The 21,133-nt window shown below is 41.7% G+C and overlaps 1 protein-coding gene across 21 annotated transcripts in view; it reads right to left on the bottom strand.

Moving 5' to 3' along the window:
• PPFIBP1 (PPFIA binding protein 1) overlaps positions 1 to 21,133 on the bottom strand; it is a 120,358-nt gene that overhangs the window by 7,594 nt on the left and 91,631 nt on the right. For 13 of the 21 annotated variants that reach the window (XM_082240083.1, XM_082240087.1, XM_082240089.1 and 10 more), the window contains 18 exons: positions 20,944 to 21,005; positions 20,497 to 20,581; positions 18,634 to 18,791; positions 16,580 to 16,689; positions 16,060 to 16,113; positions 15,862 to 15,912; positions 13,215 to 13,272; positions 12,437 to 12,469; positions 11,269 to 11,425; positions 9,018 to 9,050; positions 6,610 to 6,751; positions 5,969 to 6,097; positions 5,712 to 5,862; positions 3,656 to 3,767; positions 3,091 to 3,179; positions 2,273 to 2,395; positions 1,310 to 1,435; positions 813 to 1,001 (listed from right to left, as the gene is read on the bottom strand). In XM_082240083.1, coding sequence (XP_082096209.1) covers positions 813 to 1,001; positions 1,310 to 1,435; positions 2,273 to 2,395; positions 3,091 to 3,179; positions 3,656 to 3,767; positions 5,712 to 5,862; positions 5,969 to 6,097; positions 6,610 to 6,751; positions 9,018 to 9,050; positions 11,269 to 11,425; positions 12,437 to 12,469; positions 13,215 to 13,272; positions 15,862 to 15,912; positions 16,060 to 16,113; positions 16,580 to 16,689; positions 18,634 to 18,791; positions 20,497 to 20,581; positions 20,944 to 21,005 — 1,862 coding nt within the window. The remainder of the gene's footprint in view (positions 1 to 812; positions 1,002 to 1,309; positions 1,436 to 2,272; positions 2,396 to 3,090; positions 3,180 to 3,655; positions 3,768 to 5,711; positions 5,863 to 5,968; positions 6,098 to 6,609; positions 6,752 to 9,017; positions 9,051 to 11,268; positions 11,426 to 12,436; positions 12,470 to 13,214; positions 13,273 to 15,861; positions 15,913 to 16,059; positions 16,114 to 16,579; positions 16,690 to 18,633; positions 18,792 to 20,496; positions 20,582 to 20,943; positions 21,006 to 21,133) is intronic. The other 8 variants (XM_082240099.1, XM_082240100.1, XM_082240092.1 and 5 more) reach the window with 4 other exon arrangements.

The following is a 21,133-nucleotide window of genomic DNA, read 5'->3' as shown; positions in this document are numbered from 1 at the left end:
AAAAAAAGAGGGTTTTTTCCCAAAGGAGGTTACAAAAAAGTTTGATGAAAACTAATTTTAAAATCTGTATTTGTAAAATGAGGCTTGTAAAAAGCCTATTGACAGTTTTCTGGATGGGATCATATCTGCCTCTAGCCTCCCAGGAGAAGCTACTTAAAGAGGTGGTTGCTGTTTTTCTTTCATGGACAATGATGCACCACAAATGACTAACGCAGCAGATGGGCTACTAAAGATTTTGTTAAATAGGTTACTTACTTCTGTAAACTTGTTTTTATCTTTCAGTTTTCAGTGAAATTTGAACTACCTGACAAACCTTGCAAGCACCATTGAGACATTTTTTTAAAAATGCATTGTAAGAGGCCGACAGAATTCATATCAGTAATTTTTATAGTGATTAATGTAAGCCAATATCAAAGGCCTATAAAACACACGCTTAAAAAAATAAAATAACTGTTAACGTAGTTTTGTAGAGAGGATATGTGGCAATGACATATATAAGAATTACTGTCTATGCTTTACCATGCAGCACCTCTCTACGAAACCAGGAAAACTGCCATCACAGAGTCATCAAACTGTAGCACTGGAAGGGACCACAAGGGTCACCTAGTCCAAGCCCCTGAGATTGAGAGTCTTATTCTCTACCAGTTGAGCTACCCTCTGTTCAGAGATTAAATCAAGCCAAGCCAAGTTCTTTATCACTCAACTCATTTTCTATTAGCCCCTTGAAAACCACAACAATAGGAAGCAACACTCTTGATTAACATGGAAGTCTGTTCCATGTGATAGTAGTACTTCCAAGGCTCCGGCCGTACCTTCACTTTGGCAGTAGCTGTTAAAAGGACATAGTCTGGAGATTCCATGGCTTCCCGCTTTTGCTGCTGCGCCTCTTGACCAATCAGCAAATTGAAATGGGTTGCCAAGTGCCGCCTCAGGAGGGTCTTGTTGGGCGGGATGTTCAGCAGCTGAGCCATGGTCTCCACGTTGAAACGGGGCTCCAAAACCTGCAGAGGAAAACCAGCATTTGTATTACATTTCGATTAAGCAATTTCCCCAGCCATTCTAAAGATCTGAACTAGGAGTGGGTTGGTGGGTGTTTTTTTGGGAGGGGGGTTGGGGGAACAACGAGAAGGCCTGAATATTTACAAAATACCTATGACACAATTGCCATGACTTTTAGAAAACCCTACCTAGGAACAAGCAAACAAAACTGGAAACAAAACCAGGCATGACATTTCTCTTATAGCACGATTAGATTATTTATTTACTGCCTGTGTCTGAAAAAGAAATATAAAATGCCACACACTCTTACCATTAGCCCTCCATGAACGCCACTCCCTCTCAAATTAGGAGCATATTCTGCAAGGTCAACTGACCGCAACCACTCCATCACCCGATGATTGGTCCACTGTGAAACCTCTGATGGTGTGATGTTATTCTACCAATAAGAACCACATTTAATTTAGAAACAATGCACTGCTTTTAGTTCTTTTTCTTTTAGTTCTGCAGTTAATCCAGCCTCCACTTTTCTTATTTCAATTGACCTTTCTGCCCCAAAATGCTCAGAGCCAAGCTAGATCAAGATCAGATGATCTTGCAAAATGTGTCCCCCACCCCAAGTTATGGGTTAAAGGTGTTGTACTGGCTGCTTATAGGCTACCAACCCCAAGTCAAGGTGTTGACTAACATACTATGCCTTAAATAATTTGGGACCCAGATTCCCGAAGGAGCACCCCCAGCCTGTCTATTAAGATCAGGAGGAGAAGCCCTCCTTGTGGGTCTCCTGTTGATTCGGTCAGCAGTGGCCGAGGACAGGGCCTTAGCAGAGGTGGTGCTTGAGCTGCCAGCTCCCTCCCTCCTGGGGTACGACTGGCAGTCCATAAAGGGCTTCTCATGGGATATTAACAGCAGCAGCAGCAACCACCAAAGCGCTAATATCGCATTCATATTTTCATAGAAATACTAGTGAGCAAATACTTTGCAGAAAGATAACACCAAAGGAGGCAAACTAAATGTTGATCTCAGTTCTAGAGGTTTAAAACATAATAAGGAATAAGGATATTAATCCCTACAATGAAGCTGACAGTCAGTGATCAACGTATGGCCTGCTAAACAAAGGAAGGGATCAAGAGTCAAAGTAGGGCAAAATATTCTAGGCAAGAAAACGAAGGAAACACACAAGCACTGACTACCAGAACAAACATTGCAACGAATCAATGAGATAAGTAAGTAAGTAAGTAAGTAAGTAAGTAAGTAAGTAAGTAGAAGTGGTCACCTCATCCGATGGTCTCCTGCGCAGACAGTTGGGCTCAAAGTTATTTATTCTTAGAACTTGAATGGCACGTTTGATGCTAAGGTGGTGGAGGACACTCACAACTTTCAAAGACAGTAAGTCATCCTGGGAATGGGACAGGACACATAAACAAGATCAAGATCAATAAATGAGACCAAGAAGACTGGAAGAGTCAGATACCAACATGAATGCTGTCCTTAGGATTCCCCTGTATAAGAACATTAAAACACTTCTGTTGTTTAGGCAAAGGGCCTATTTAGACCAGCATCCTGTTCTCACAGTGGCCGACCAGAAGCCCAGCGGAAGCCTGCAAGCAGGACTGAAAGCAACAGAACTTTTCTCACTTGATATCCCACCACCTGGAACTGGTGCCTGCAACTGTAGAGGCAATATTCAGCTTCATGGCCTGGCACTGGGTTAGGAGGCGAAACGGCTCACTATCCATTTTCTCCACATGGTGCCTCATCTAATACACCTCTATCATGTCATCCTCTTACTTGCCTTTTTAAAAACTCAAACAAGTAAGATTACACTATACTACTACTACTACTACTAATAATAATAATAATAATAATCTGTACCTCGTCCATCGGACTGGGCTGCCCCAGCCACTTGGCGGCTTCCAACATATATAAAAGCATAATATACCACTTCCTGAAGGAGTGGAGTTGGAAGAGTAAATGTTTTGGGGAGGCATATGGGGCGGAGGATTAGGATACACATGTTTCAGTGGAGAAGGAAGTCAAAATTATGGTACTCTGAACGAAAAAAATGACAGGAAGAAAAGAACACTTGCTTACGATAGTCATATAATGAAGCATTCGGCCATCAACCTTTCCTTCATCGAACTGGGTCTTATACTGGGGTAGTCCAATATCATCCAACCACCCTGAAAATAAAAAGATACAGTCACTATGCAATGATTTGTGGCAATCTGAAGGTGGTCCCAGTGCTGCGGAATGCCCTCCCTGTTGGAATATGAGAGACCCCCATCTGTACTGGCATTCCAGCGTTTCTTGAAGACACACTTGTTCAATGCAATTGTTTTATGATGTATTTTAAATATGCAAGAATTTAATAATTGATTTTCCACTTGTAAATTGCAAATTTGCTTAACTAAGTATTTCAGCTTTTTCTTGGACAGAATGTGTGTTACTTAGGTGCACAAGTACACTCTACCTTTTGTTTTTCACAGAAACCACCCACAAACCTGCCTAGAAGGAAACTTAAAAGAAAGTATGCACAATGCTACCCTGTGATCTGCAAAGGGCACACAAGGCTTCCTTGCAAGTGGCTGGGGGACGTACCCAGGCAAACTCTTCACTGCATGAGGGTGAAATGGCAAAAGAAATGAGAAGACATTACTTGTAACCCAGTTGTAATCCAGTTTTCCATGGTTGTTCTCTTCTTCTGATCCTAATGCCTGAAGAGCGAGCTGAAGCTTTTTCCGGTGCAATGGATGCTTTATTCCAAGTTCCTACATGTGGGACAAAAAACAGCCTGCATTTAAAAGATACTTGTATTTGCTGCTAAAACCTCAGTGGAGATAATGGGAAACCTTGTTGAATATCTCTGTAAAAATGAACTTTACGTGACAGTTGCCCATTTACTTTTATCCCTCCTGCAGAACACAATGAAGGGAAAAGAAAACTTCCCTCACCCCAAAGTGGAGGTTAACTGCCACCTCCCATTCTGGCCGCAGCAAATGGCCCTTAGTGGGGCAACCACTGCAGCCAAGGAATCTTCCTCTCCAACACCACAGGAGTGCCCTGCTAATTTCTCTACTCAGTCTTGTTTGACTTTTTCCCCCCTATAATAAATATGTATTTTGTTTCCACTGAAAAGGAGCCTGAACACCTTGTAGCTCCAGTGTTAGAAACTCAGGTACATAAGGGAGGCGTCAAGTGGCTTCTTAAACCAAACCAGAATGTCCAGTTGCCATTTGGAGGCGAGACGGCTCTCAAGTCTTATTTTTCAAATGACGGACTGATTGTGATTAATTCTCAGTTAAACATCTGGCTGGTTCAGATGACCACCTTGAGCTAGATTAAGAGCTTTGAGAACTTGAAGAAGAAACGTCCCTTGATCCAGGGACACTCCACATACATCTTGGCCTATTCCGACCTCTTTTTCTGAATGGTGACACGGACCACTCATAACGCAGGAATATTCTTCACAACTGTGAGCAGAGTAGTGGGATGGGGTAAGTGAAGACAAGCGATAACAATTAGCTATAACATTTTCCACTGTTCCTGCTCAGGCTGCACAGAAGAAGCATTTTAGCTCCTGAAATTCTTTCTGATTGTGCAGGTAAAATATAACGGATAGAATTCTACAGGATGTGGTCTTGGTGTGTGAACACAGTCCAGAGCCAAGGATCCACAGGCGTGCAACTCCAGGTGGAGGTGATGTGAGGCGCCATCCTGGTGCCCAGGAATCTTCACTTGGTCGCAAGTGGCTAACAGCCCAGCGCAAAATGTGCCTGATGCCTGGGGAATTTTGAACACTGAGTACCTCCCATTCACATTAGATTGGAGCAATTGGTCATATTGGTTCTTTTAAAGGTGCAAGCATGGACCAAAAAGATTTGTTGAAAAGCAAATGGAGCAGGGAGACCAGGAATGGCTCCTCCATAAAGTCTGGTCCAGTGAAACAAAGTGAAGCTGGGGGGAAAGCACACACTCATGGTGGGGACAAAAAGTGAGAGGCATATGTGCTTTGCAACCAATTTGTCACCAATTTCACAGTGCCTTTGCACAGAACCCAAATGGACTGGGGCTAGGGTTTTTCAGTAGCAGTGTTGCAGGCTAGGGTTTTTCAGTAGCAGTGTTGCAATGACAGAAAACTCTCTTCAAGGAAGCTTGCAGGTGGCTGTGCTACTGCTCAGTTTCGTATGGCTAGTGATAATTGTTTGTTCCAGGCATTTTAAAAGTGTGAGGGTGCATTGGAACAATCTGCATATTGCTGCTATTCTTACATTTTAATGGTTTTTAAAAATTTAATTCCAATCATTCTTGTACAAAACCTTGAGCATTTCTGTAGAAAAGTGATGGATCCATTTTTTTGTTTTTCAACAAAATGCAGCTTGGAAAAAGCAGCCCACATCCATTGCACTGCATTTTCTCCTAGCCCAGGCTGCTGTCACTGGCTGATAAAAGGTAAAGGTACCCCTGCCCGTACGGGCCAGTCATGTCCGACTCTGGGGTTGCACGCTCATCTCGCTCTAGAGGCCGTGAGCCGGCGCCGTCCGAAGACACTTCCGGGTCACTGGCTGATAGCACACCAGTATACCTATCCAGGGTAGTTTCCTTCTGTTAAACAAATACTTTAGCCACCATTTAACATACACAATTGGGTGATTTGACACGATGTTGTAATTGTCACGCAAAATGCATATGTAAGAAACATACCGGATCCTTACCTTTTCTAAATCAGTCTGAGAAGCTTGCAACAGAGTCTGACCAGAAAGTATCCAGTGTTTGCCATGACTTATGTAAGAACCCAAGCCCTGTTCATGAAGCCAGTTGCAAACTTGCTCCTTTGTCCATTTAGCAAATGGCATGTCCAATTCACTAAAATTAAGTTGAGAATGTTAGAGAAGCGTGACACATTTAATGCATTTTCCTCCAACTGCATGCATAAACATAATCTAAAAATTTAAAAGTATTTGTGTCTTACTTATTGGTTTGTCCAAGATCTCTCGACCAGCCTAATCTTGGTCCTGCTGTTGCTCTTATTCCTCCTCTTTTGAACTCAGTCTCTGTCATGTCATCTGGATTAAACGTGGTAGACTGGCTTCTCCTGAGTCTATAAAAAGGCCAAGATAAGGGAAAGCCATTAAAAGAAGTATACAATTTGCAGTATGAAGAGTGTAAGAAGATCCATCTAGGGCAGATTCCTGTCTGGCACAGACACCAACCAGAGAGGGTGAAAACCAGAGAGGGTGAAAAGGACCCCTGGATGGTTAAGTCCAGTCAAAGGAAACTATGGGGTTGTGGTGCTCATCTTGCCTGCTTGGCAGGGGGTTGGACTCGATGGCCCTTGTGGTCTATTCCAACTTTATGATTCTATGATTCTATGATCTTGCTTCAAGCCAAGGGAGCCGGCGTTTGTCCACAGACAGTTTTCCGGGTCATGACTAAACCGCTTCTGACGCAACAGAACACTGTGACGGAAGCCAGAGCGCATGGAAGGGGGCAGGCAATCCATCCCTAAGTGTAGCTAAGCCCCAACATCATGTTCACCTCAGCCTCAGAGCGGAACTCTGGACTGGCATGCTCTACTTAACAGCATAATGAATTGAGTCATCTCCCAGTTACCTTCCAAAAAACTTCTTGATTCCTCTTGCTTTCTTTTTGGAGTCAGGAGAAGGTGGAGTCAGAGGCCCGTCTGCTGTACCTTTTGGTCGAGGCGGCAAGCCAGCCAAATCGAGGTGGTCTGCAAATCCTTTTTCTGTCTCAGCTATTAAATAAAAGCAAATCTCAATTAATAGTATGTCAGTCTGTAGTTCTTCAACTGGATGACCTTAAATTTCCATTTCTAATTTGTGAAACAACCTTGGCTAAAAAGTCACATGAATGGAAAGAAAGGTAATTTAATTGTGTGCTCCTTTACTTGGCATTTAAAGTATCATTCAATTAAAGATCTTCTTAATAAACTAATACTGATTATTATCTCTGCTATGACTGATCTTTATCCCATCGCCCTTTATTACAAAAGTATACAATACACTAAGTATAGCCCTAAGGCAAACACATGGTAAAAATGTGTATTGCTTTCTGTGACTGTCTGGAAGGCAAAGGCTTTCAGCAATTGTGTTGACAGCCCTTCATGTATCTGATAAAAGTCCAGGAATAAGGAGATATAGTGAATACGGTTAGATGATCCTCAGCAATTAATAATGTAACACGAGATGTGCAAGAGATTGATACAGTGCAACTGTAAAAAACAAAACAAAAAAGCATACCGCCTTTTAGACCTGATGTGGGGAATTCATGGCCCTCCAGATGTTGCTGAAGAACTCGCTGTCACCCCTGGCCATGGACCATCCTTGCTGGGGCTCATGGGAGTTTTGTACTTCAGCAGCATCTGGAGGATGAAAACTTCCCCACACCTACTTTAGGTGAAAACCCACTTTAGGAAGAAGCTGAAAACATTTTTGTTTTTATAGGCTTTGAAATGCCTAATTTCTGTTGCTATTTTGTTTTTATAAAATGTGTCTGCTGCTTTTAGACTACATAGTTCTAACTTGTATTTTGCGTTGATCTTGATCATTTTTAACTGTAGTGATTACATTTTTGTTTCTTTGCTGTAAGCCACTCTGGATGCTCTATGAACAGAAAAAGGGTTTAAAAACATTAACACTAATAACTCCTCATTGACATTTATGTTGCTCTAGCATCAGCGAAGCCAATAAAGTCCTCCAGGACTGGAACTATTTCTGAAGCTGCTGACAATCCCCCTACCACTGAGCAAATAATTTATAAAAGATCATAACATTTAGGATTGGGCAAACAACTTATTTACATACATTTGTTTATTTTTTTAAAAAAGCTAAGGATATATCAGCAATGCAATGCTTCAGCAGAGATGTGCCAGCAAATGCCATACAAACAGGGACAGAAAACAACAAACCAACAAAATGCCAAGTACCTCTTTTCACATTACACAATAGAAAACCTGGGTTTGCCAGTAGAAGGACACTCACCAGAGAGCCACAGCACTAACTCCCAAATGACCGCACATGTATGATATGTGTGTTTGCAAACACGTTTGTCCTCACCTCAAGCTCATAGTTTACCATTTTACATGGGACTATTAGCTGCATAGCTAAACATATATGTGTGAACTCTCTCTACAAGAAGCTTAAAAAGAATGCTCAAAAGCAATGACAAGAACGCTACCATATAAAATTATTCAAAGTAATAAACAGTAATGGCCAAAAATGAATTATAATGCATTTATTTGCAAGTTAGCCAGAGCAGCTATGGAAGCACTGTGATTGTTTGAAAGAAAAAGTTATTGATACCCGAGATAAGCTATATAGATAAGTCAAGCAGGCTGCTTGGATAATGTGAATGGAGGCCATGTTACATTGTGAATATACTTCACTGTTTTGATTCTTTAAAACCTGGAATTCTTACAGTGGGTCCTAAATATACTGGTAGGAAGCAAGTTCCATTGATTTCTTTGCCCCATGTTGCCTTCTCATTTGTTATACTACAGCAACATGGTTGCTGTGGGCTGAAACTCCCCACAGCCCCACCCAACACGGCCAACAGTGAGGGTTGATGGGAGCTGGAATCTGACAACATCTGGAGGGCATCAGCTGGGGTAAGCTGCACAAGAGTCTGCAACCACCCCTGTGGGAAGAAAGGAACAAATAAACTGGTCTCAAGGAATACTTGGACTTGCTCTTCTTGGGGCAGGATGCCTGAAGCATCTCATCTCCTTCATGCCAAGGTTGCCTCTAGGCAAAAACACATTTAGTCCCTCTTATGTCAGAAAGATGCTGCAATTCACTTGGTTTGGATTTTCTCAAACACTTTTCTATGGCAGTTCTTGTTAGTACAGGCCATTACAACTAAACAATGCAGCCAGATTTTAGTAGTGTGCATGAGCGGCAAAGACATGGATGAGCGTTCCAGTACAGAGGTCTGCATGGCTGTGGCTGAGCAATAGCAGCTCTCAGAACATGGCGCCAATCATGCATGCAGGTCTACTATACCTAAGGTGGGTGCACTTGCACTTCGACTGCGATCTTCAGACATCCAAATAACGCACATAACCACACGCAGCACAAGGGGGAGGAACACACCCGGGGCAACAAGATAAGACAAATCAAAACATGACAATGACAAGGGAAGGGAAGAAGAATTCCCCCCCCCCCCAAAAAAACGATGCATGCATAACACAGAGAGCTAACACACAAATAGGCCAAATGAGAATTAGCACTTATTCTATTGCTCAAACTAAACAATTCAGGAAGAGTTTTTAGATCTACAAAAACAGAACAATGTGCAACAATTACTTTCCCACTACTTCACATTTAAATATTTCCTTGCAGGGTTCTTAAATATCTCTTTCCAATATGATTTGTTTGCCACTATTTGCAGTGGAAAGGCTGCATGACTAGCACATACAGTGGTGCCCCGCAAGACAAATGCCTCGCAAGACGAAAAACTCGCTAGACGAAAGGGTTTTGCGGTTTTTGAGCTGCTTCGCAAGACGAATTTCCCTATGGGCTTGCTTCGCAAGACGAAAACGTCTTGCGTTTTTTGCAAGTTTGTTTCCTTTTTCTTAACACTGTTAATACAGTTGTGACTTGACTTCGAGGAGCAACTCATAGAACGCGGTGTGGTAGCCTTTTTTGAGGTTTTTGGTGATTTTTGAAGCTTTTCCAAAACTTTTCCGACACCGTGCTTCGCAAGACGAAAAATTCGCTAGACGAAAAAACTCGCGGAACAAATTAATTTCGTCTTGCGAGGCACCACTGTACTGGCATTTGCCTCTGGCAAGCTAGGAACAAAGGTGAGAGCTGTTTCCTGGTTCTGCTGGATCTCTCAGCGGCTTTTAATACCACCAACCATGACATCCTTCTGGATCATCTAGAGGGGCTGGGAGCTGGGGACACTGTTGTACAGTGGTTCCGCTCCTTCCTCCTGGGCCGTGTCCAGAAAGTGGTGGTGGGGGATGAGTGTTCAGACCCCTGGGCTCTCACTTGGGGGGTGCCCAGGGCTCCATCCTCTCCCCCATGCTTTTTAACATCTATATGAAGCCGCTGGAAGAGATCCTCAGGGGGTTTGGGCTGGGTGTTCACCAGTATGTGGATGATACCAGCTCTTCCTCTCTTTTAAATCAAAACCAGTGAAAGAGGTGAATGTCCTGTGTGAGTGTCTGGAGGCGGTTGGAGAATGGAAGGCAGTCAATGGATTGAGGCTGAATCCTGACAAGACACAAGTACTGTTTCTGGGGGACAGAGGAATGGCAGGTGTGGGGGACACCCAGGTCCTGAATGGATTAACTGTGCTCTAGAAGGACCAGGTGCGCAGCCTGGGAGTCATTTTGGATTCACAGCTGTCCATGGAGGGACAGGTTAATTCTATATCCAGGGTGGCTGTTTACCAGCTCCATCTGTTACGCAGGCTGAGACCCCACCTGCCTGCACACTGTCTCGCTAGGGTGGTACATGCTCTGGTTATCTCCTGCTTGAACTACTGCAATGTGCTCTATGCGAGGCTACCTTTGAAGGTGACAGCTAGACTGATAACCGAGAGCAGCCATCAGGACGTATAATGCTGGCCCTCAAAGACCTACATTGGCTCCCAGTATGTTTCTGAGCACAAGTCAATGTGTTGGTGCTGACCATTAAAGCCCTAAACGGCCTCGGCCCAGTATACCTGAAGGAGCGTCTCCTTCAGCTCGGACACTGAGATCCACTCTGGCGGTTTCCTCACTGCAAGAAGTAAAGCAACAGGGAACCAGGAAGAGGGCCTTATCGGTAGTGGCACCCACCCTGTGGGGAACCCTCTCATCAGACATCAAGGAGATAAGTACAACCTTTAGAAGACATCTGAAAGCAACCTGTATAGAGAGGTTTTTAATGTTTAATATTTTATTATATTTTTATATATGCTGGAAGCTGCCCAGAGTGGCTGGGACAACCCAGTCAGATTGGCATGGTACAAACAAATTGTTGTTGTTGGTACCACACAACATACCCAGTTTGAAACATGTACAATAGGTTTTGCGCCAAATTACCACAGAGAATTTACAAGAGTGCAGGAGATTACATGCTTTACTTGCCCATTGTTCTGCAAAAGAACTGGAATCCATAGCATTTAAAATTTTGTTTCATCTACTGATGAAAGTGGTTCTTGTTCATACGTCTGCCTCTCCCCATGAAATATGCCAGGGGAGAATATCTTCCCCTAGTTGAAATATACATCGTGAAAAAACTCCACCTTTACTGAACCTACCCAAGTTAGGTGCACTTGCTGTCCTTTTGCTACTTTTGATCTTGAAAAAGCCTCGCCCAAAAGAAGACCGGCCTTTACGAGTCCCAAAGGCATCTTCTTCACCTGGGGATTTGGGAGGGAGGGTTCCATATTTGCTACTCTCCATCGATCCTTTGCTCTGTTTGTTCAGGAAAAGAAAAGTTAAAAATCTGCCATTGTACTCAAGGGTTCAGCAACACATGTGATAAATTACTGTTTGCAGCTGGGTAGCATACAAAGTAGCCTTATACTTAATCAGGCCACTGGTCCATCTAGTTCAATACTGTCTACCCTGATTGTCAGCAGCTCTCCAGTATTTCAGGCAGGGGTTTCTCCCTACCTGGAGATGCCTGGGATTAAACATGCAACTTTCTACATGCAAAGCAGATGCTGTACCACTGAGCTACAGCCCTTCAATAGGTTGTACTTGCAAATTACGGAGTGATATCTTCTGTTAAAAACTATTTTGAATAATTTTAAAAGGCAAATTGATTCATAAAAATGTAAGTCTTTAGAAGAGGGGTTGCTAATCTGCAGGTGTTGTTGGATCCCAACTTCCATCAGCCCCAGCTAAAATGGTCAACGCTCAGGGGTGAAGGGAGCTGTAGTTTAGCAATATCTGAGGGCCACAGGTTAGCTGTCCCTGCTTTTAAAAAAATTAGTAAACAGGAGTAAAAGATACGTCTACTAGGCTTAAGATCTCCACTCCCCCACCCTCGTTCTATGTATGTTCAGAAGGCACAAACACACAACTCAAAGAAAGAAGGCATTGTATACTCTGGTGGTTCAGAATGGGCTTTTTACCAGCATGCTGGTACTGTGGTAAAGGGGAGGAGGTGCTACCAGGATGCTACAATAATTTGGAGTCAATGACTGTTTTCTATCACCCAAGGCTTCATAAACTATATGAAACAGTGAAAGAACAACAGTTTTGGTGTGAAGATCCTGGTTCACATTAGGCCAAAATTGACCACTGCACCAGAACTGGGAAACTCTGGCTTAATATTGATGAACAAGCCAAGAAAATGAGCAAGGATATAATCTAAGGAGCATCTAATTCCATCTGCTTCATCGGGACTTAGGTGAGTGCAACTTTCTCTGGATTGCACCTGCAATTTCTTCTTCAACACACAGCACAGTGAAACATTACCTCTTCCTGCTTCTGCACAGACTCTTTGTCCTGCTAGGGAAAAGATCGAAGCATTAAACACTTTAAATAAACTTTGATTCAATACATCCAATTAATTTCAACTAAAACATGTTAGTCTACTTACAACATTTACCAGAGTGTATTAATTTGGCTGCATTCAGGGCAGCCTATAAAAGCATTTCAGAGGTTTCAGAAACTCCTTATTTGAACAAAACTGAACTGCAATTATTAGAAAAGGGTAAGATAATATTTTCTTTGAGAGAGCCTTTGAACAGAGTCTAAGTCATAAGGATTTATTGAACAAATGGATATATACATCCAAAGGAACGTACAGCCCCGTTTCTTTCCCCATGATTTGAGATCAGACAAAAAGAGCTTGTTTTACATATGCAAGTCATCAGCTGATATACTGCAATCATCATGTGTGAGCTACACCTCAGAGGAAAGAACTGAACGAGAGGGAAGGACAGATGATATTCAACTCAATAGTTGCGCTAGTCCAAGGATTAGCACCAGCACAATTAGGTTTTCCCTTTCTCCTTCCTCTGTGCCCCACCTCATCGCCAAATCTGCTCCAAAGGTTGGGGGGGTGGAGTCAGAACAGATATAGGGGGAAGATGTGGGGAGGAAAAGGGGGAAGTATTAGTTGCACAAAAAGGAACTCTTGAACTGATGGAACATTTTGCTTAGTGCTATGCTGAATACAACCTACAAGTTGGGTCAGCATTTTTAAGAAACAGCTAACAGTTAATTTAAACAATGACATAGGCCTACGCACATCAGAGACTTCTTTCTTCAAGTTTCCAAGACTGCTGGATTTTTGCAGAGCTGAAGTTCTAGAATCACAGGAAAAGAAGAAAAGAAAAATAAGTAACTGATCTTGCATCCTGAACACAATCTTTTAATAACAATAAAGGTTAAAGCAAGATGCAACTTTATTTAAACAGAGGAAAGGGGGAAGAAAGGGCAAGTCAAAGCTAATTTTGTCTCCCTCTCACCTATAGTGACACCTATATGAATCTGAATGGTTGTACAGTCGTACCTTGGAAGTCAAATGGAATCCGTTCTGGAAGTCCGTTGGACTTCCAAAATGTTCAAAAACCAAATTGCGGCTTCTGATTGGCTGCAGAAAGCTCCTGCAGCCAATCAAAAGAAGTGGAAGCTCCATTGGATGTTTGGGTTCCAAAAGAATGTTCAAAAACCGAAACACTCACTTCCGGGTTTGCAGCATCCAGGATCCAAAACGTCAGACTTCCAGAATGTTCGGGATCTAAGGAATGACTGTAATACCATTTCATTGACCACTACCAGTAGATTACACCAGAAAATGACTTCTAGACCAAGAAACACCATGGTTCAAATCTTATTTTTTGCACGAACTGAGTAGATAGCTATAGACCTATTATCTTTCTTACCATCCATTTGCAAAAATGAGGATATTAAGGGCTGAACTATACATGAAAAGGAAAACATGTGGTTTTCTACTCCAACTTATTATTTATTGAAGATGCACGCTGCACCCCTCCAAGACAATTTTAATCATTTCCCCCAAAACTGAAATAAACCTGGCTGGGAGCAGCCTTTGAAGGTGATAATAGGCATGGGAAGGGTTAAGAAACCCTCAGTTCCAGTTCACAATAAAGAAATTCACATGAAAATTCATCAACATCTTTCCTAATAACTTTGTATGTAATTGTGCCTAATATACAGTGCACATTTTGGCAAGCAATTCTGACTAATATGCACATTCCCCCTTAATATATGCATTTTTGTAAAAACATTTTCAGTTTGAGAACTGCATTGCAAAATTCAGGGAAGTGTGAATTCCAAAGGATTGCTGGGTTTTGATTCACATATTGTTGCAGACTGTGGGGTGAATTAGGTAGGAATACATTAAAATGCACACTGAACCAAATTTCTTTCCCAATACTAACTTGCAGTGATATGCACACACACACAGCATTCAACACAAATTTCCCATTTTTCAAGCTACATGCTGATAATTTATACACCCAAAACATCAAATTGCATGCTATTTTTCAGATTGAGGGTATGAATGCATCCAAAACTGTAGCTGTTCAATGTTTCAGACATGCGGTCAATGAGCATGCTTTTCTGTTCTGCATTTCATGTACTTTAGAAGCCATAGCGTCATTCAAAAAGTAAACCACCATTTCATTGATTACAGAGGCTGAAGAAATGTATTCAGAATTGCAACCTAAGTATAATACACATGCTTGAAACCCAGAAAATTGTGTACTTAGCTAATGTAATTGCTTTTTTTAGCCTCTCTTCTCCCCACTGCTATGGCATTTGTGCACTTTCCAAGTAACTTAGACCTACGATCCTACACATACCTATTTAGGAGCAAGTCCTGCTGAACATAGTGCAACTTACTTCCGAGTAATTGTGCACTCTTAATTATGTAGCAGCAAAATTGGATTAATGCTGATGTGGGCCATTTTAACTTTTCTGCAAGAGCACCAGCTCAATTCAAACATGATTTGCGATTACCAGGTCTCCAAATAATATCGGCCAGCTCAAAATCAGAACTGCTCATCTGGTTTTAGTTTCCATCTGTTCTGCACTCCAGCCTGTAGGGGTAGTGGCCTCCAGAGATGTAACTACAATTTGTCAATTCAGATATCGCACTAAAGCTGTAGTAAAACCTCCTTTCACCACGGTTTGCTTTCAGTTAATGGAATGTTGTATTACCCAGGGCTGGTTCAAATGGTAGTTACAGAGTCTAGTATTTGGCTCATCACACAAAGGGGGTGAATGAATGTGCTTGTTTGTGTGGGAACAAGCAGTCCCAATCCCACAGCTGATTTCCATATCTGAGGAATTGATGGCAGAATTCAGGCCTAATTGCACAGGCCACAATGTAGACACTCCATTCCCCCTTGAATGTGCAGGTCCAGCAAGAAGGCCTCACGCACCTCCATGGGATGGGGCCTTCAAGTAACAAAGCCCTCTCTTGCGCATCTCCCTAGTGCTGTATTTAGTAACCATTAAGACTTCCCTCCAGAGCAAGTTATTATGATTTCAGCCTCTGTCAAATGCATTCTGAAGGAAATAAAAGTCCACCAAATGCCACTGAAGTACCTCTTACTAACCGCAAACTGCCAAAAGGCACACATTGTTCAGTACAATATTCTTCTCATACTGTCCATTTCTGCTCCCATTCTTTACTAAGAGAGTCTAGTAAGAATATTATACTGAAGTAGTCAGTGCAGAACTTTTGTGTTAGAAATTCTGTTATAAAAAAGTACACCCCAATTCAGCAAAGCATTTAACTAAGTCATTAAATTAAGCATGGGTGATAATGATTAAGAATTTGGGCATACTATCAGTCCACTATGCCAGCCAATCTCTCCTTTGTCTTAGTGCAAAAGGCAACCACATATACTTTAGGAATATATTACAAAATTCTGTAAATTCCTGGTGCTATATAGCTTGTTTGAAGGCGCTTCATACTGCAATAGAAATGGAAAACTGAAGTAGATTAAAACAGCATCAGGGTGAGGGAAGGAAGCAAGAAACAATATAAACAAGGTATCACATTAAATTGTTCTCAGCTTTTAAACTATCCCTGTGCAATATCACAATTACAAAATACTTACAATTTTGTGTCGCCTAGCTGTGTTTCCATAGACGCCATCGGTGTGTGTTTTTCACTGTAAAAAGCAACAAGTTAGAACATGGTGGATTTAAGGCATCAAATAAAAATATGCCCTCTAATAAGGGTCTGCTTGGGTTACTGGGCACAAAAATAGCTTTTCAGCTCCCCCTCTTGCTTGCTGACGCAGAGCGCAGGCTCTGGGAGCGTTGGGGATTCTCTCTCCCCCCTCCGCTGCTAGCTGCAGAACAGCTCCAAGGGTTTGTGTATATGTGATTTTCATGTATACGCAGAACACTTGGAACCAAAATCCCCATGTAAGATGTGTTCGTAATTTACTCCATTTTGCCATTTCATTGTCTTAACAACCTTGCATTTTTGGAAAATGTACCATCACCGCCACACTGTTGCTGAAGCTGTAGACCTTAATCTGCTTTATCAAACAGACATTATGTCATTATTCAGCACATTTTTATCACCACAAGTGGCTTTCTTTCTTTCTTTTTCGGGTAAAGTATCCATACCTGGCATCACTTGCAATAACTTTATCAGTTGATTGTGTTGAACGTCTGGATGCTGGTGAAAAAGAAGGAATGGGAACTTGCAAGACACTAGTGTGGATCTGTGGTGAATTCTACAAGGGGGGAAAGCACATCAGCACTCCCATGAGAAGGCAGCAGAGATACACATTAATTAACTGACAACAGGCACACAATACACTCAAGGCTCAACAGACTGAAGCCTTCACATTTTATCATTCAGGTTGATCATACAGCCTGCGCTTAATAGTCATAGATCCTCATATCCAATTTATCTATACAGTCGTAGATCCTTTGGAAAATACAACTGGAGCAAGACCTCCAACATGAAATGTTACCTATTGCACAAAGCAGAAATAAGGCATACAACTCTTTCGCATCATCCACATCTGAGATCACCTGAGCACTCATCTTAACAAAGGGCCTTCTGGTAACATACTCCCCCTTTTCACTTCGCACATAATTCTAACATAACATCCATCGGTCTACAAGGCAAATGCTTTAAACTTGGTAGGATCAAATCTTCCTTAATTCTATTGTAACATTTGCCATGTCCCATTAGACAAAGCAAAAAGGTAGATTTTAAATCCGCCATTTAAAATCCTCCCCAAGTTATGCTACAAACTGCTTTTGAGGGGGAAAAAACCTTTTTAAGAGCACTTGCCGTGCAACATAGAATGCTACTATTTAAGAAACCGAAGTCAGAAATCCCTTCTTTTTTCTTTTTAATGTGAGCCACGGCAGTGGGGTGCTGGGGGGGGGGGGCCTTCTAGACCCAAAAAGTGACACATGAACTTTTATTTATGAGCAACAATAAATATAGCTAAGGTAAGGCAGGCAGCCTCTTAAAAATCAATTGGCGCATGAACTTTTAAAATCCACTGATACCCTTTTTTTGTTTTTAGGTGATGAATGCATATGTTGCAGCAGCCTCTGTCTTAGCAGTGGTATCCTTTTCTGCGATGGAGGAATGACTATGATAGCCCCAGATACTTCCATTTTAATAACTACTTGTATTAAAAATTAACCAACCACTTAAAAAAGAGCTGCCTTGTGATAAACCAGGTACCTTTTTAATCAATGTTATTCATCAACTTAATATTGCAGTCCTCCTCTAAATTGGTTCATGAGATTCAATCCTATGCAATTTTTGCACTACTGTGTCCAAAGGCGCTTACTCCTAGTCAAGTGCACAGAGAATTGCAGCCTTAAGTCATGTGACACTTTCGTAATATAAATCATGGCTTACTAAACCAGGAGAGGGCTGTGGAATCATTTGCTCTCTTTCCCCATCCCCACTCACACTCCAGTTTCCTTCCCAAGTTTCCTCGTTGCAGTTAATGGAGATGGCGGGGGATGGGGAATCTGAACATTTGATCCACAGTTTACTCTTTGTTCGGGATGCGGGTGGCACTGTGGGTTAAACCACTGAGCCTCTTGGGCTTGCTGATCAGAAGGTCGGGGGTTCGAATCCCCATGATGGGGTGCGCTCCCGTTGCTTGGTCCCTGCTCCTGCCAGTTTGAAAGCAGTTTGAAAGCACGTCAAAGTGCAAGTAGATCAATAGGTACCGCTCCGGCAGGAAGGTAAACGGCTTTTCCGTGTGCTGCTCTGGTTCGCCAGAAGCGGCTTAGTCATGCTGGCCACATGACCCAGAAGCTGTACGCCGGCTCCCTTGGCCAGTAAAGCGAGATGAGCACCGCAACCCCAGAGTCGGCCACGACTGGACCTAATGGTCAGGGGTCCCTTTATCTTTACCTTACTCTTTGTTGCTGACAATGGTTAATGCTAGATCTACACTGTCACTAAACGTAACAATAAAAATAATATAATCCACAAATCATCATGTAGCTATTTCACCTCAAAATCACAAGACCCAGAAAGGGAATATATCTATGTAACAAGGAAAACTGTACTAAGTTAAGCCTTACATTTAAGTCTTTTACAAGTACAAAGTTTAATTTCTAACAACAGCTGGGATACCAACTAAGTTTACAAGAAAGCAAATGTAGGAGCAGGGAGAGAAATATTAAAGAAATACCTTTTCAGGAGTTTGTGTTCCAAACTCTTCGTAGTTTGGAGAGCCTTCTCCTGGTGTGGGGGATGGACTTTTCTCAGATTCGTTTAGAATCTGTTCATCTGACAAAGTCATTGAAAGAGATCCTGAGTTTGTAGACTCCTCACATTCATCATCCTTTCCTAACACCACAGAAGAGAAATTCTATATGAATATTTTCACTCTGAACACAGACTTAGCAATACTCAGGCTGACATTCTAGTCTAGCGATTATGGTTTTGTAACTAAAACAACTGCTGAACATACATTGGTGCTTAAAAGCTAAATCCAATTCCAAGGGATGCATGATATATTGATTTCTTCCTTTGGGCACCTGCACACACACTGCAATTATGCAGCTGCTGACACACAGAGACTGTGATCCTAACAGGCAACTGCAAACATATCTACTCAAAACTAATTCCAGCTTGAGTTGAATGGGGCTCACCTGGAAGGTGAGCAGGTACAGGAGTGCGGCCTAAGTGTGATAAAAATAGAGGCAATCAGGGGAAATGGTCATGCCAATGGTCTTCCTAACTGCACTTGGGTAGACTAGCTCAAGGGAAGAAATCAACAACAGACTCCCTGTTTTGATATAGATGACATTATTTCAGCCTGGAAGGACTTTCATATGTGAATGTATTTGCCGTTTCCAAGAATGTGCCAGACCACTTGCAAGTGATAATGGACCGTGGTCTAGAAGCCTATGGGAAGGGATTGCCAGAAGCTTCCACTGTAAAGCACAACCAAGTTATCAAACAGAAACATATCAACATATCAAACAAAGAACTAGGGAAAGTACGACAAGGGAAGAAATAAAGGCAGGAGATTGCTATTCTACAGCAGAGATCATCCTTAATGATCCCAAACAAAATGCCTGCAAACAGTGAAAGTGATGATTCTTTGGGGAATGGCCATGGTGTCATCATGTAAAGTTTTACATTTTACATTTGAAAAGTTTTATATGTACATTTTTGCATTTTGGTAATACTGTATCGCAAGTTGCTTTTATCTAACAAGATTCCCTAAAAAGTTGAGGGTTTGTTTATCAAAGAACAAATTCAAAACCTTGTTTGAACATTTCAGCTGAATCATCTGTCAGACACCATGAGGGTTTTGGTCTCATCACCTTTCTCTATTTGAACGATCCCCATTGCAGAAAATGGACGAGGGTAATAATTAATTGGAATGGAGAATGGCAATCAATTACTGAAGAAGTTGAATAAGAAAAAAAGACATTCACCTAACTCATTCAATCCCACAAAAACCAATTGCATCTTATCCTGTTGCTTCACTTCCAAATTAAAGTTTGTAAACCCCACTCTGCCAATCAGCATTTGTCATACAGATTACAAAAATGGAAGGTTGTGGATTGCTGCAGCTGTAATAAACAGTAGGTGATTGCTTTGAATACAAGTGGCTGTGACTGGGAAGGGCATCCAGACCCACAGAACACTATAGGCACCATACACAAAAGTTAAGCATTTTAAAGTGTCATTGTATTTAAATGGGAGAGGTAATTAAGCACTGTTCTTAGTCTTCCCATTACAATTAACAGAACTTGACCAATTAATTTTCAATGAAATGTGCCATTAGTGTTTTCAGATTAAAACATTAGCCCCAAATAAATGACTGTCCTGAGATGCTAACAGGCAACTGAAGAATCCTTGAGTATCCAGATCAACAGGTTCTTTTTAGGAATGATTTGTGTCTTCTGCATGTAAACAAACCTAAACTTGAGAGGTTACTTGGCCATTTCATTGAAAACAGAATGGTGTTACTCAGTTGAGGAGAACAAACATATGGTAAAACATTGTAAAACGACCCAAGTTAAAGCTCCTGAGGTACCTTTTTTGACCTGAGCCAGAATCACCATGTCCTGCACTTTCTTATAGCGATTGAGAGACTGTCGAAGCTCCTCAATCTTCCGATCCTGGAGAAAGAGAGACTCTTATCTGTTGTAATTAAGATTGGTCTTTTGCTTCCCTGCACTTCTAGGGAACACTGGATAACACCACAATTTCAAAAAATAAAAAATTAAAATGGTGGTGGCAAACAATGGAGAATTGTGAGTTAAGGAATGCAAGGTGTTAGACAAAGAATACTTCAGAATCACTCGCACTAATCAAGCAAAGTCCCACTTGTTGTATTACACTCTTAAACTTTGCCATTTTCATTTTGGAGAATTGATATTGATTCATACCACTTAATAAGGGCTCCCATCTTATTGATTCTCTGCAGAAGCCACGAGTTCAACTGCATAAACAAATGTGAATCTAAAGAACATTCCGGTACCTTTTCTTCATTTGCTGCCATTAGAGATTCTACAGCTTTCTTCATTTTCTGCACCTCAATATCTAAAACACAGAAACAACCAAAAGTCAACTGAAGTGCAAGCAGAAAGCTAAAAAGAACCATTTTTAAAAAGCAAACTCTAAAGTTTATAATGTGTCAGAAGCAATCACTTCCTTTTCATTTTAGAACA

The sequence above is a fragment of the Podarcis vaucheri genome, assembly GCF_965113315.1.
Source record: "Podarcis vaucheri genome assembly, chromosome: 10".
Lineage (NCBI taxonomy): Eukaryota > Metazoa > Chordata > Lepidosauria > Squamata > Lacertidae > Podarcis > Podarcis vaucheri.
The sequence above is the reverse complement of the archived record's forward strand: the minus strand, read 5'-3'. Positions and strand labels throughout refer to the sequence as shown.